The sequence below is a fragment of the Oncorhynchus tshawytscha genome, linkage group LG10 (genome assembly GCF_018296145.1).
Source record: "Oncorhynchus tshawytscha isolate Ot180627B linkage group LG10, Otsh_v2.0, whole genome shotgun sequence".
NCBI lineage: Eukaryota > Metazoa > Chordata > Actinopteri > Salmoniformes > Salmonidae > Oncorhynchus > Oncorhynchus tshawytscha.
In genome coordinates this window covers 7506467-7521466 of record NC_056438.1, presented here as the reverse complement: position 1 = coordinate 7521466, position 15000 = coordinate 7506467, and the positions used below count along the sequence as shown (strand labels likewise).

General features: G+C 47.9%; 2 protein-coding genes across 2 annotated transcripts in view; both read right to left on the bottom strand.

The window, feature by feature from the left end:
- LOC112259691 (gastrula zinc finger protein XlCGF57.1) overlaps positions 1–15000 on the bottom strand; it is a 1127091-nt gene that overhangs the window by 937635 nt on the left and 174456 nt on the right. The gene's annotated exons all lie outside the window — the stretch shown is intronic.
- exoc6b (exocyst complex component 6B) overlaps positions 1–15000 on the bottom strand; it is a 168564-nt gene that overhangs the window by 31055 nt on the left and 122509 nt on the right. The window contains 2 exon segments of the mRNA XM_042329384.1: positions 306–379; positions 8647–8788. Of these exon segments, the coding sequence (XP_042185318.1) occupies positions 306–379; positions 8647–8788 (216 nt within the window).

Here is a 15000-nt window from a genome sequence, read left to right as displayed (position 1 = left end):
ACAGCAGATATATATATATATATATATAGAGGATATGCTCTAGAACAGCAGATATATATATATAGAGAGAGAGAGAGATGCTCTAGAACAGCAGATATATATATATATATATGAGAGAGATGCTCTAGAACAGCAGAGATTATATATATAGAGAGAGAGGCTAATAGAACAGCAGAGATTATATATATATAGAGAGAGAGGAGAGAGGCTAATAGAACAGCAGAGATTATATATATATAGAGAGAGAGGAGAGAGGCTAATAGAAAAGAGAGGCAGTGATATTATAAAGAAAAACAAAGACTTACTTGTCTCAAATCAGAGAAGGCGAGCAGCAGCGTGTCTCCTTGGAAGCCGGGTACCGGCCCCGCTCTGGCAAACCCTGTGGGAACGACAGCACCAATGAATAAATGAGAGGGGGAGGGGGGCGAGAAAGAGAGAGAAATTAAAGAATGGCCAGAATTCAGCATGCTCCGGGAGATTGACAGACAGGTGACAGGAGAGGGGAGGAAAAGAGGGAGAGGGAGGGAGTGGAGGAATAGGGAGGAAAAGAAGGAGAGGGAGGGAGAGGAGGAATAGGGAGGAAAAGAAGGAGAGGGAGGGAGAGGAGGAATAGGGAGGAAAAGAGAGAGAGGGGAGGGAGAGGGAGGGGAGGAAAAGAGGGGGAGGGAGGGGAGGAAGAGGGGGAGGGGGGGGGAAGGGGGAGGGAGGGGGGAGGGAGAGGAAGAGGGGGGGGAGGGAGGGGAGGAAGAGGGGAGGGAGGGAGAGGAGGAATAGGGAGGGAAAGAGAGAGAGGGAGGGAGAGGGAGAGGAGGAAAAGAGGGAGAGGGAGGGAGAGGAGGAATAGGGAGGAAAAGAAGGAGAGGGGAAGGAGAGGGGAGGGAGAGGGAGGGAGGAAAAGAGGGGGAGGGAAGGGAGGGAGGGGGAGGGAGGGAGGAAAAGAGGGAGGGGGAGGGAGGGGGAGGGAGGGGAGGAAAAGAGGGAGAGGGGAGGGGAGGAGGAAAAGAGGGAGAGAGAGGGGAGGAAAAGAGGGAGAGGGGAGGGGAGGGGAGGAAAAGAGGGAGAGAGAGGGGAAAAGAGGGAGAGAGGGAGAGGGAGGGGAAAAGAGGGAGAGAGAGGGGAGGAAAAGAGGGAGGGGAGAGGGAGGGGAGGAAAAGAGGGAGAGGGAGGGAGAGGGAGGGAGGAATAGGGAGGAAAAGAGAGAGAGGAGGGAGAGGAAGAATAGGGAGGAAAAGAAGGAGAGGGAGGGAGTGGAGGAATAGGGAGGAAAAGAAGGAGAGGGAGGGAGTGGAGGAATAGGGAGGAAAAGAAGGAGAGGGAGGGAGGGAGGAGGGAGGAAAAGAAGGAGAGGAAGGGAGAGGGGTGGGAGAGGAGGGGAGGAAAGAGGGGGAGGGAGGGAGGAAGAGGAGGGGAGGGAGGGAGGGGAGGAAGAGGGGGAGGGAGAGGGAGGGGAGGAAAAGAGGGAGAGGGAGGGGAGGAAAAGAGGGAGGGGGAGGGAGGGGGAGGGAGGGAGGGGAGGAAAAGAGGGAGAGAGGGAGAGGGAGGGGAGGAAAAGAGGGAGAGAGAGGGGAGGAAAAGAGGGAGAGAGGGAGAGGGAGGGGAGGAAAAGAGGGAGAGAGAGGGGAGGAAAAGAGGGAGAGAGGGAGAGGGAGGGGAGGAAAAGAGGGAGAGAGAGGGGAGGAAAGAGGGAGAGAGGGAGAGGGAGGGGAGGAAAAGAGGGAGAGGGAGGGAGAGGGAGGGAGGAATAGGGAGGAAAAGAGAGAGAGGAGGGAGGGAAGAATAGGGAGGAAAAGAAGGAGAGGGAGGGAGTGGAGGAATAGGGAGGAAAAGAAGGAGGAGGGAGGGAGTGGAGGAATAGGGAGGAAAAGAAGGAGAGGGAGGGAGTGGAGGAATAGGGAGGAAAAGAAGGAGAGGAAGGGAGAGGGGTGGGAGAGGGAGGGAGGAAAAGAGGGGGAGGGAGGGAGGAAGAGGGGAGGGGGAGGGAGGGAGGGGAGGAAGAGGGGGGAGGGAGGGAGAGGGAGGGGAGGAAAAGAGGGAGAGGGTGGGGAGGAAAAGAGGGAGGGGCAGAGGGGGATTCAACCCTGGTGTCTGTTCTTCTGTGGTGGTTTAGAATTTGAACTTACTGGGTTCCTAGGGATTAGTGAGGAGCGAGAGGTGAGAGTTTAGTTGTTAGTTACTGTGTGTTCTAAGGCCGGTCAGGCTGCATTTGGGTTACTCCAACTCTGTTGATCCGGGAACAGGCGTGAGAGCCAGAAACGCTCGGACGAGAGAGTTTGCTTGTTGGTGTTTGTTTTTTTTTAGGGACGGGGGTCACTTAGAGTTTAGATGTGCTTCTTGGCTCAAGGTGTGATGCGGTAAACAAGGTGTGTGTGTGTGTGTTGGGGTCAGACAGGGAAATAGATCCCAGCTGTGTGTGTGTGTGTGTGTACGTACCAGTGTCAAATGTTCTCTACCTCACCACAGTACTCAGATCCTCTCCTCCATCACACACACCACCTATGTTCCTGACCCGAAAGCGCTTCCTCATAGCCGTAGCCCACTCCACCAAACGTGTCCTCGTACATTTAATCACCCTCTGAAGACCCCGTCTGTACCTACCCTGTCTAATTCTCCCCTTTCCGTAACCCAGTGACCCGTCCGAGACGCATCACGCCTGTCACAAGACGTTAAGTTTACCCCACTGTTCTATCAGACACGTACACAACCTGCCCCTTGCTCGCTAACTGAGAACCCAGGCCGTTTGTCAGCAACCTCTTCCCTCCCTCCCTCCATCCCTCCATCCCTTCGTGCTTGGGATGCCTCAATGCTCCTTGCTTTCTAACTGAGAACCCTGGCCGTTTGTCAGCTACCTCTTCTCTCATCCATCCATCCATCCCTATCTCCCTCCCTGCTTGGGGTGCCTCAATTCCCATTTGCCCTGACAAAAAAAGGGGAGACAGTGTGGGTTTGTGTGGAAAACTTGATTGCGTAGCGCCACCTGTGGGTAAAACTGGGAACTACAGGACATAAAGGAGTCTTCATGTTGAGTTCCAAGAACGACAAGGACAATACACAATCTGGGACAATTTGCAATTGTCTCATTCATCCCCCTCCTCTCCCCTGTAACTATTCCCCAGGTCGTTGCTGTAAATGAGAATGTGTTCTCAGTCAACTTACCTGGTAAAACGGATTACATTTTTTTTTTTGTTAAATACACAATCTGGACAATACACAATCTGGACAATACACAATCTGGACAATACACAATCTGGACAATACACAATCTGGACAATGTGTGGTTGGAAAGAGAGGGAGAGGAATAGAGGGCTGGAAAGACCGGCATTAAAGCTGCAGGGACTCTACAAGGTGTTGAAAGGGTTCCACAGGGATGCTGGCCCATGTTGACTCTACAAGGTGTTGAAAGCGTTCCACAGTGATGCTGACCCATGTTGACTCTACAAGGTGTTGAAAGCGTTCCACAGGGATGCTGGTCCATGTTGACTCTACAAGGTGTTGAAAGCTTTCCACAGGGATGCTGGTCCATGTTGACTCTACAAGGTGTTGAAAGCGTTCCACAGGGATGCTGGCCCATGTTGACTCCAATGCTTCCCACAGTTGCTTCCAATTGGCTGGGTGTCCTTTCCTGGAAGCTGAAAATGTCCCAGTTCTTCCATGACCTGTATACTCACCAGACTTGTTACCCATTGAGCATGTTTGGAATGCTCTGGATCGACATGTACGACAGCGTGTTCCAGTTCCCGCCAATATCCAGCAACTTCACACAGCCGTTGAAGAAGAGTGGGACAACATTCCACAGGCCAAAATCAACAGCCTGATCAACTCTATGTGAAGAAGACGTGTCACGCTGCATGAGGCAAATGGTGATCACACCAGATACTGACTGGTTTTCTGATCCACGCCTCTACCTTTAAATCTGGACCATTTTTGATACACAGGAAACTATTGAGTGTGAAAAACCCAGCAGCGTTGCAGTTCTTGACAAACCGGTGCGCCTGGCACCTACTACCATACCCCGTTCAAAGGCACTTTAAATCTTTTGTCTTGCCCCTTCACCCTCTGAATGACACACACTCACAATCCATGTCTCAAGGCTTAAAAATCCATCTTTAACCACATCTCCTCTTCATCTGCACTGATTGAAGTGAATTTAACAAGTGACATCAAAACGGGATCACAGCTTTCATCTGTATTCAACTGGTCAGTCGGTCATGGAAAGTACCTAATGTTTTGTACACAGTATTTTTTATTTATTTAACTTGGCAAGTCAGTTATGAACAAATTCTTACTTACAATGACGGCCTACCGGGGAACGGTGGATTAACTGCCTCGTTCTGGGGCAGAACGACAGATTTTTTACCTTGTCAGCTCAGGGGATTCAATCTTGGAACCTTTCGGTTACTGGCCCAACGCTCCAACCACTAGACTACCTGCTCCAACCACTAGGCCACCTGCTCCAACCACTAGGCCACCTGCTCCAACCACTAGGCCACCTGTTCCAACCACTAGGCCACCTGCTCCAACCACTAGGCCACCTGCTCCAACCACTAGGCCACCTGCTCCAACCACTAGGCCACCTGCTCCAACCACTAGGCCACCTGCTCCAACCACTAGGCCACCTGCTCCAACCACTAGGCCACCTGCCCCAACCACTAGGCCACCTGCCCCACCTGCCTGCCCAACCACTAGGCTACCTGCTCCAACCACTAGGCTACCTGCTCCAACCACTAGGCTACCTGCTCCAACCACTAGGCTACCTGCTCCAACCACTAGGCTACCTGCTCCAACCACTAGGCTACCTGCTCCAACCACTAGGCTACCTGCTGTAACCACTAGGCTACCTGCTCTAACCACTAGGCTACCTGCTCTAACCACGAGGCTACCTTTTTCCTTGTACACAACTTTTGACATTATCTATACTTCTTAAACAATATATTTTTTTTTTTGGGGGGGGGTCATTTTGTCCATCTTCATTCACATTTTTAAACATGATAAAACTTTCCATTGTGACATCACTTCAATTCTGTGTAAATACAATGTCAGTTAAGACATTCTTATTTTCAAAGACGGCCTAGGAACGGTGCGTTAACTGCCTCGTTCAGGGGCAGAAAGACAGATTTTCACCTTGTCAGCTCGGGGATCCAATCTTGCAACCTTACAGTTAACTAGTCCAACGCAATAACGACCTGCCTCTCCCTCGTTGCACTCCACACGGAGACTGCCTGTTACGCAAATGCAGTAAGCCAAGGTAAGTTGCTAGCTAGCATTAAACTTATCTTATAAAAAACAATCAATCATAATCACTAGTTAACTACACATGGTTGATATTACTAGATATTATCTAGCGTGTCCTGTGTTGCATATAATCTGACTGAGCGGTGGTAGGCAGAAGCATGAGCGTAAACATTCATTCAAACAGCACTTTCAAGCATTTTGCCAGCAGCTCTTCGTTGTTCGCTGTTTATGACTTCAAGCCTATCAACTCCCTCGATGAGGCTGGTGTAACCGAAGTGAAATGGCTGGCTATTTAGCGCACTAATAGCATTTCAAACGTCACTCGCTCTGAGCCTTGGAGTGGTTGTTCCCCTTAATCTGCATGGGTAACGCTGCTTCGATGGTGGCTGTTGTCGTTGTGTTGCTGGTTCGAGCCCAGGGAGGATCGAGGAGAGGGACGGAAGCTATACTGTTACACTGGCAACATTAAAGTGCCTATAAGAACATCCAATAGTCAAAGGTTAATGAAATACAAATGGTATAGAGGGAAATAGTCCTATAATAACTATAACCTAAAACTTATTACCTGGGAATATTGAAGACTCATGTTAAAAGGAACCACCAGCTTTCATATGTTCTCATGTTCTGAGCAAGGAACTGAAACGTTAGCTTTCTTACATGGCACATATTGCACTTTTACTTTCTTCTCCAACACTTTGTTTTTGCATTATTTAAACCAAATTGAACATGTTTCATTATCTATTTGAGGCTAAATTGATTTCATTAATGTTTTATATTAAGTTAAAATAAGTGTTAATGCAGTATTGTTGTAATTGTCATTATTACAAATACATTTTTGTTAAAAAATATATTTTTATATATATATTTTTTTAAATAAATTGGCCGATTGATCGGTATCGGCTTTTTTGGTCCTCCAATAATCTGTATCGGTATCGGCGTTGAAAAATCATAATCGGTCGACCTCTAGTCTGTACATAGTCAAAGCTTTCCTTAAGCTTGGGTCAGTCACAGTGGTCAGGTATTCTACAGAGGGTAGTGCGTACGGCCCAAGTTTCCTGCCATCCAGGACCTCTATACCAGGCGGTGTCAGAGGAAGGACCTAAAAATTGCCAAAGACTCCAGCCACCCTAGTCACAGATTGTTCTCTCTGCTACCGCACGGCAAGCGGTACCGGAGCGCCAAGTCTAGGTCCAAAAGACTTAACAGCTTCTACCCACAAGACACAAGACTGATTTGCCTGTCTGTAAAGAAAAGGGCGGGCTATACAAAGATCCTGCTGCTCTTCATATTTCATATTTCATCCAATCACTTCTCGTCATCCTTTCAGTTTGCACATGCCAACAAATGAAATTTAGACAAACTCTGACCACAACCACACAACTACTCACCACAACCACTGACCGCAACCACTGACTACAACTACTGACCACAACCACACAACTACTCACCACAACCACTGACCGCAACCACACAACTACTGACCGCAACCACACAACTACTGACCGCAACCACACAACTACTGACCCACACAACTACTGCCGCAACCACACAACTACTGACCACAACTACTGACCGCAACCACCCATCAACTGACAACAACCACACAACTACTGACCGCAACCGCACATCAACTGACAACAACCACACAGCTATTGACCACAACCACACAACTACTGACCAACCACACAACTCCTGACCGCAACTGACAACAACCACACAACTACTGACCACAACTACTGACCGCAACTGGCAACCACACAACTATTGACCACAACCACACAACTACTGAACACAACCACTGACCTCAACCACACATCAACTGACAACAACCACACAACTACTGACCAACCACACAGCTACTGACAACAATACATCAACTGACCAACCACACAGCTACTGATCAACCACACAGCTACTGATCAACCACACATCAACTGACAACAACAACACAGCTACTGACCAATCACACAACTACTGACCGCAACCACACAACTGACAACAACTATTGACCAACCACACAACTACCGACCAAAACCACACGACTACTGACCACAACCACACAACTACTGACCAACCACACAACTACTGACCACAACCATATAACTATTGACCACAACCATATAACTATTGACCACAACTATTGACCACAACCATATAACTATTGACCACAACTATTGACTACAACCATATAACTATTGACCACAACTATTGACCACAACCATATAACTATTGACCACAACTACACAGCATTAAAATGACCCCAACCTCTAACTCTTGAACCGTTCAAGCTAGATACAACAAACCAACTTTAACATGTTTAGGTTATCCTCACTTCAAATTCTTTAAAACTTTTATCAACTATAACTAGTAGTTGTGTGGTTGGTCAGTGGTTGTGTGGTTGGTCAGTAGTTGTGTGGTTGGTCAGTGGTTGTGGTCAGTAGTCATGTGGTTGGTCAGTAGTGGTCAGTGGTTGTGGTCAGTAGTGGTCAGTGGTTGTGGTCGGTAGTTGTGTGGTTGTGGTCAGTGGTTGTGGTCGGTAGTCATGTGGTTGGTAGTTGTGTGGTTGTGGTCAGTAGTTGTGGTCAGTAGTTGGTCAGTAGTTGTGGCCAGTAGTTGTGTGGTTGCGGTCAGTAGTGTGTGGTTGCGGTCGGTCAGTTGATGTGTGGTTGTGGTCAGTGTGTGGTTGGTCATAAATAAAATAACCGATGTGTGGTTGCGGTCAGTTGATGTGTGGTTGCGGTCAGTTGATGTGTGGTTGCGGTCGGTTGATGTGTGGTTGCGGTCAGTTGATGTGTGGTTGGTCATAAAATAAAATAACCGACCAAAATTAACTCTTGAATGGTTCAAGTTAGCGTGTGCGCGCGCTGTGGCGTGTGTGTAGTTAGCGTGTGCGCACGCTGTGGCGTGTGTGTAGTTAGCGTGTGCGCACGCTGTGGCGTGTGTGTAGTTAGCGTGTGCGCACGCTGTGGCGTGTGTGTAGTTAGCGTGGGCGCACGCTGTGGCGTGTGTGTAGTTAGCGTGGGCGCACGCTGTGGCGTGTGTGTAGTTAGCGTGGGCGCACGCTGTGGCGTGTGTGTAGTTAGCGTGGGCGCACGCTGTGGCGTGTGTGTAGTTAGCGTGGGCGCACGCTGTGGCGTGTGTGTGGCTAGCGTGTGCGCGCGATGTGGTGTGTGTTTAGTTAGCGTGTGTGTAGTTAGCGTGTGCGTGCGCTGTGGCGTGTGTGTAGTTAGCGTGTGTGCGCGCTGTGGCATGTGTGTAGTTAGCGTGTGCGCACGCTGTGGCGTGTGTGTAGTTAGCGTTTGCGAGCGCTGTGGCGTGTGTGTAGTTTACGTGTTTCATTAGATTGTGTTTCTTCTATGTTTTGTCTTCTTTAAAATGGGCAGATGAGGGTGTGTGCGAGTGTGTGTGTGTACTCACTCTCACACTCCTTGACGTCTGTGTTGAACTGCTGCAGAGCTCCCATAGACACCTGTCTGACGTCTGTCTCCAGCAGCAGCTGGAGCAGAGAGGTAGAGAGGTGCTTACAGGCAGACATACAGGCTGTCTGGGCTACCTTACCCTGCAGAGAGAGAGAGAGAGAGACACAGAGAGAGAGACACACAGAGAGAGAGACACACAGAGAGAGAGACACACAGAGAGAGAGAGAGACACACAGAGAGAGAGAGAGACACACAGAGAGAGACACACAGAGAGAGAGACAGAGAGAGAGAGACAGAGAGAGACACACACAGAGAGAGACACACAGAGAGACAGACAGAGAGAGAGAGACACACACAGAGAGAGAGAGTTAAATTCTACAACCACCTAAAAGGAAGCGATTCACAAACCTTCCATAACAAAGCCATCACCTACAGAGAGATGAACCTGGAGAAGAGTCCCCTAAGCAAGCTGGTCCTGGGGCTCTGTTCACAAATACAAACACACCATACAGAGCCCCAGGACAGCAGCACAATTAGACCCAACCAAATCATGAGAAAACAAAAAGATAATTACTTAACACATTGGAAAGAATTAACAAAAAAACTGAGCAAACTAGAATGCTATTTGGCCTTACACAGAGAGTACACAGCGGCAGAATACCTGACCACTGTGACTGACCCAAAATTAAGGAAAGCTTTGACTATGTACAGACTCAGTGAGCATAGCCTTGCTATTGAGAAAGGCCACCGTAGACAGACCTGGCTCTCAAGAGAAGACAGGCTATGTGCTCACTGCCCACTAAATGAGGTGGAAACTGAGCTGCACTTCCTAACCTCCTGCCCAATGTATGACCATATTAGAGACACATATTTCCCTCACATTACACAGATCCACAAAGAATTCGAAAACAAATCCAATTTTGAAAAACTCCCATATCTATTGGGTGAAATTCCACAGTGTGCCCTCACAGCAGCAAGATTTGTGACCTGTAGCCACGAGAAAAGGGCAACCAGTGAAGAACAAACACCATTGTAAATACAACCCATATTTATGCTTATTTATTTTATCTTGTGTCCTTTAACCATTTGTACATTGTTAAAACACTGTATATATATATATATAATATGACATTTGTAATGTCTTTACTGTTTTGAAACTTCTGTATGTGTAATGTTTACTGTTAATTTTTGTTGTTTTTCACTTTATATATTCACTTTGTATGTTGTCTACCTCACTTGCTTTGGCAATGTTAACACATGTTTCCAATGCCAATAAAGCCCTTGAATTGAATTGAATTGAATTGAGAGAGACACACAGAGAGAGAGAGAGAGAGACACAGAGAGCAAGAGAGAGACACAGAGAGAGAGAGAGAGACAGACACACAGAGAGAGAGACACAGAGAGAGAGAGACAGAGAGACAGAGAGAGAGAGACACAGAGAGAGAGACAGACAATAGGACACGTAGATATACCGACATGAATTTCATCCTTGGTATTCAGATGTAATCACTGGTGAACTCGAGGTTAGAACTCTGGCTGGCTGTGAAAGGCCCACCATTACAAACTGTTCAGCCATCCCCCTCGTTTCTCTCCTTTAATCGAGAGACACAGAGAGACAGAGAGAGAGAGAGAGAGAGAGAAAGAGAGACAGAGAAACAGAGAGACAGAGAGAGAGACAAACAAAGAGACAGAGAGAAAGAGAGACAGAGAGAGAGAGAAACAGAGAGAAACAGAGAGAGACAGAGAGAGACAGAGAGAGACAGAGAGAGAGAGAAATAGAGAGAGACAGAAAACACACAAATTTCTTCACACAGGGTCGTGGGGTTAGACAGGGATGCAGCTTAAGCCCCACCCTCTTCAACATATATATCAACGAATTGGCGCGGGCACTAGAAAAGTCTGCAGCACCCGGCCTCACCCTACTAGAATCCGAAGTCAAATGTCTGCTGTTTGCTGATGATCTGGTGCTTCTGTCACCAACCAAGGAGGGCCTACAGCAGCACCTAGATCTTATGCAGATTCTGTCAGACCTGGGCCCTGACAGTAAATCTCAGGAAGACCAAAATAATGGTGTTCCAAAAAAGGTCCAGTCGCCAGGACCACAAATACAAATTCCATCTAGACACTGTTGCCCTAGAGCACACAAAAACTATACATACCTTGGCCTAAACATCAGCGCCACAGGTAACTTCCACAAAGCTGTGAACGATCTGAGAGACAAGGCAAGAAGGGCATTCTATGCCATCAAAAGGAACATAAATTTCAACATATCAATTAGGATTTGGCTAAAAATACTTGAATCAGTCATAGAGCCCATTGCCCTTTATGGTTGTGAGGTCTGGGGTCCGCTCACCAACCAAGACTTCACAAAATGGGACAAACACCAAATTGAGACACTGCACGCAGAATTCTGCAAAAATATCCTCCGTGTACAACGTAGAACACCAAATAATGCATGCAGAGCAGAATTAGGCCGATACCCACTAATTATCAAAATCCAGAAAATAGCCGTTAAATTCTACAACCACCTAAAAGGAAGCGATTCACAAACCTTCCACAACAAAGCCATCACCTACAGAGAGATGAACCTGGAGAAGAGTCCCCTAAGCAAGCTGGTCCTGGGGCTCTGTTCACAAACAAAAACACACACTACAGAGCCCCAGGACAGCAGCACAATTAGACCCAACCAAATCATGAGAAAACAAAAGATAATTACTTGACACATTGGAAAGAATTAACAAAAAAACTGAGCAAACTAGAATGCAATTTGGCCCAAAACAGAGAGTACACAGCGGCAGAATACCTGACCACTGTGACTGACCCAAAATTAAGGAAAGCTTTGACTATGTACAGACTCAGTGAGCATAGCCTTGCTATTGAGAAAGGCCACCGTAGACAGACCTGGCTCTCAAGAGAAGACAGGCTATGTGCTCACTGCCCACAAAATCAAATCAAATTTTATTTGTCACATACACATGGTTAGCAGATGTTAATGCGAGTGTAGCGAAATGCTTGTGCTTCTAGTTCCGACAATGCAGTAATAACGAACAAGTAATCTAACTAACAATTCCAAAAACTACTGTCTTATACACAGTGTAAGGGGATAAAGAATATGTACATAAGGATATATGAATGAGTGATGGTACAGAGCAGCATAGGCAAGATACAGTAGATGATATCGAGTACAGTATATACATATGAGATGAGTATGTAAACCAAGTGGCATAGTTAAAGTGGCTAGTGATACATGTATTACATAAGGATGCAGTCGATGATATAGAGTACAGTATCTACGTATGCATATGAGATGAATAATGTAGGGTAAGTAACATTATATAAGGTAGCATTGTTTAAAGTGGCTAGTGATATATTTACATCATTTCCCATCAATTCCCATGATTAAAGTGGCTGGAGTAGAGTCAGTGTCATTGACAGTGTGTTGGCAGTAGCCACTCAATGTTAGTGGTGGCTGTTTAACAGTCTGATGGCCTTGAGATAGAAGCTGTTTTTCAGTCTCTCGGTCCCAGCTTTGATGCACCTGTACTGACCTCGCCTTCTGGATGACAGCGGGGTGAACAGGCAGTGGCTCGGGTGGTTGATGTCCTTGATGATCTTTATGGCCTTCCTGTAGCATCGGGTGGTGTAGGTGTCCTGGAGGGCAGGTAGTTTGCCCCGGTGATGCGTTGTGCAGACCTCACTACCCTCTGGAGAGCCTTACGGTTGAGGGCGGTGCAGTTGCCATACCAGGCGGTGATACAGCCCGCCAGGATGCTCTCGATTGTGCATCTGTAGAAGTTTGTGAGTGCTTTTGGTGACAAGCCGAATTTCTTCAGCCTCCTGAGGTTGAAGAGGCGCTGCTGCGCCTTCCTCACGATGCTGTCTGTGTGAGTGGACCAATTCAGTTTGTCTGTGATGTGTATGCCGAGGAACTTAAAACTTGCTACCCTCTCCACTACTGTTCCATCGATGTGGATGGGGGGTTGTTCCCTCTGCTGTTTCCTGAAGTCCACAATCATCTCCTTAGTTTTGTTGACGTTGAGTGTGAGGTTATTTTCCTGACACCACACTCCGAGGGCCCTCACCTCCTCCCTGTAGGCCGTCTCGTCGTTGTTGGTAATCAAGCCTACCACTGTTGTGTCGTCCGCAAACTTGATGATTGAGTTGGAGCGTGCGTGGCCACGCAGTCGTGGGTGAACAGGGAGTACAGGAGAGGGCTCAGAACGCACCCTTGTGGGGCCCCAGTGTTGAGGATCAGCGGGGAGGAGATGTTGTTGCCTACCCTCACCACCTGGGGCGGCCCGTCAGGAAGTCCAGTACCCAGTTGCACAGGGCGGGGTCGAGACCCAGGGTCTCGAGCTTGATGACGAGCTTGGAGGGTACTATGGTGTTGAATGCCGAGCTATAGTCGATAAACAGCATTCTCCCATAGGTATTCCTCTTGTCCAGATGGGTTAGGGCAGTGTGCACTGTGGTTGAGATTGCATCGTCTGTGGACCTATTTGGGCGGTAAGCAAATTGGAGTGGGTCTAGGGTGTCAGGTAGGGTGGAGGTGATATGGTCCTTGACTAGTCTCTCAAAGCACTTCATGATGACGGATGTGAGTGCTACGGGGCGGTAGTCGTTTAGCTCAGTTACCTTAGCTTTCTTGGGAACAGGAACAATGGTGGCCCTCTTGAAGCATGTGGGAACAGCAGACTGGTATAGGGATTGATTGAATATGTCCGTAAACACACCGGCCAGCTGGTCTGCGCATGCTCTGAGGCGCGGCTGGGGATGCCGTCTGGGCCTGCAGCCTTGCGAGGGTTAACACGTTTAAATGTCTTACTCACTTCGGCTGCAGTGAAGGAGAGACCGCATGTTTTCGTTGCAGGCCGTGTCAGTGGCACTGTATTGTCCTCAAAGCGGGCAAAAAGTTATTTAGTCTGCCTGGGAGCAAGACATCCTGGTCCGTGACTGGGCTGGGTTTCTTCCTGTAGTCCGTGATTGACTGTAGACCCTGCCACATGCCTCTTGTGTCTGCGCCGTTGAATTGAGATTCTACTTTGTCTCTGTACTGGCGCTTAGCTTGTTTGATAGCCTTGCGGAGGAATAGCTGCACTGTTTGTATTCAGTCATGTTACCAGACACCTTGCCCTGATTAAAAGCAGTGGTTCGCGCCTTCAGTTTCACACGAATGCTGCCATCAATCCAAGGTTTCTGGTTAGGGAATGTTTTAATCGTTGCTATGGGAACGACATCTTCAACGCACGTTCTAATGAACTCGCACACCGAATCAGCGTATTCATCAATGTTGTTGTCTGACGCAATCGAAACATCTCCCAGTCCACGTGATGGAAGCAGTCTTGGAGTGTGGAGTCAGCTTGGTCGGACCAGCGTTGGACAGACCTCAGCGTGGGAGCTTCTTGTTTTAGTTTCTGTCTGTAGGCAGGGATCAACAAAATGGAGTCGTGGTCAGCTTTTCCGAAAGGGGGGGGGCAGGGCCTTATATGCGTCGCGGAAGTTAGAGTAACAATGATCCAGGGTCTTTCCACCCCTGGTTGCACAATCGATATGCTGATAAAATTTAGGGAGTCTTGTTTTCAGATTAGCCTTGTTAAAATCCCCAGCTACAATGAATGCAGCCTCTGGATAAATCGTTTCCAGTTTGCAGAGTTAAATAAAGTTTGTTCAGAGCCATCGATGTGTCTGCTTGGGGGATATATACGGCTGTGATTATAATCGAAGAGAATTCTCTTGGTAGATAATGCGGTCTACATTTGATTGTGAGGAATTCTAAATCAGGTGAACAGAAGGATTTGAGTTCCTGTATGTTTCTTTCATCACACCATGTCACGTTGGCCATAAGGCATACGCCCCCGCCCCTCTTCTTACCAGAAAGATGTTTGTTTCTGTCGGCGCGATGCGTGGAGAAACCCGCTGGCTGCACCGCTTCGGATTGCGTCTCTCCGGTGAGCCATGTTTCCGTGAAGCAGAGAACGTTACAGTCTCTGATGTCCCTCTGGAATGCTACCCTTGCTTGGATTTCATCAACCTTGTTGTCAAGAGACTGGACATTGGCAAGAAGAATGCTAGGGAGTGGTGCACGGTGTGCCCGTCTCCGGAGTCTGACCAGAAGACCGCTTTGTTTCCCTTTTTTTCTGAGTCGTTTTTTTGGGTCGCTGCATGTAATCCGCTCCGTTGCACTGGTTGTAAGGCAGAACACAGGATCCGCATCGCGAAAAACATATTCTTGGTCGTACTGATGGTGAGTTGACGCTGATCTTATATTCAGTAGTTCTTCTCGGCTGTATGTAATGAAACCTAAGATGACCTGGGGTACTAGTGTAAGAAATAACACGTAAAAAAACAAAAA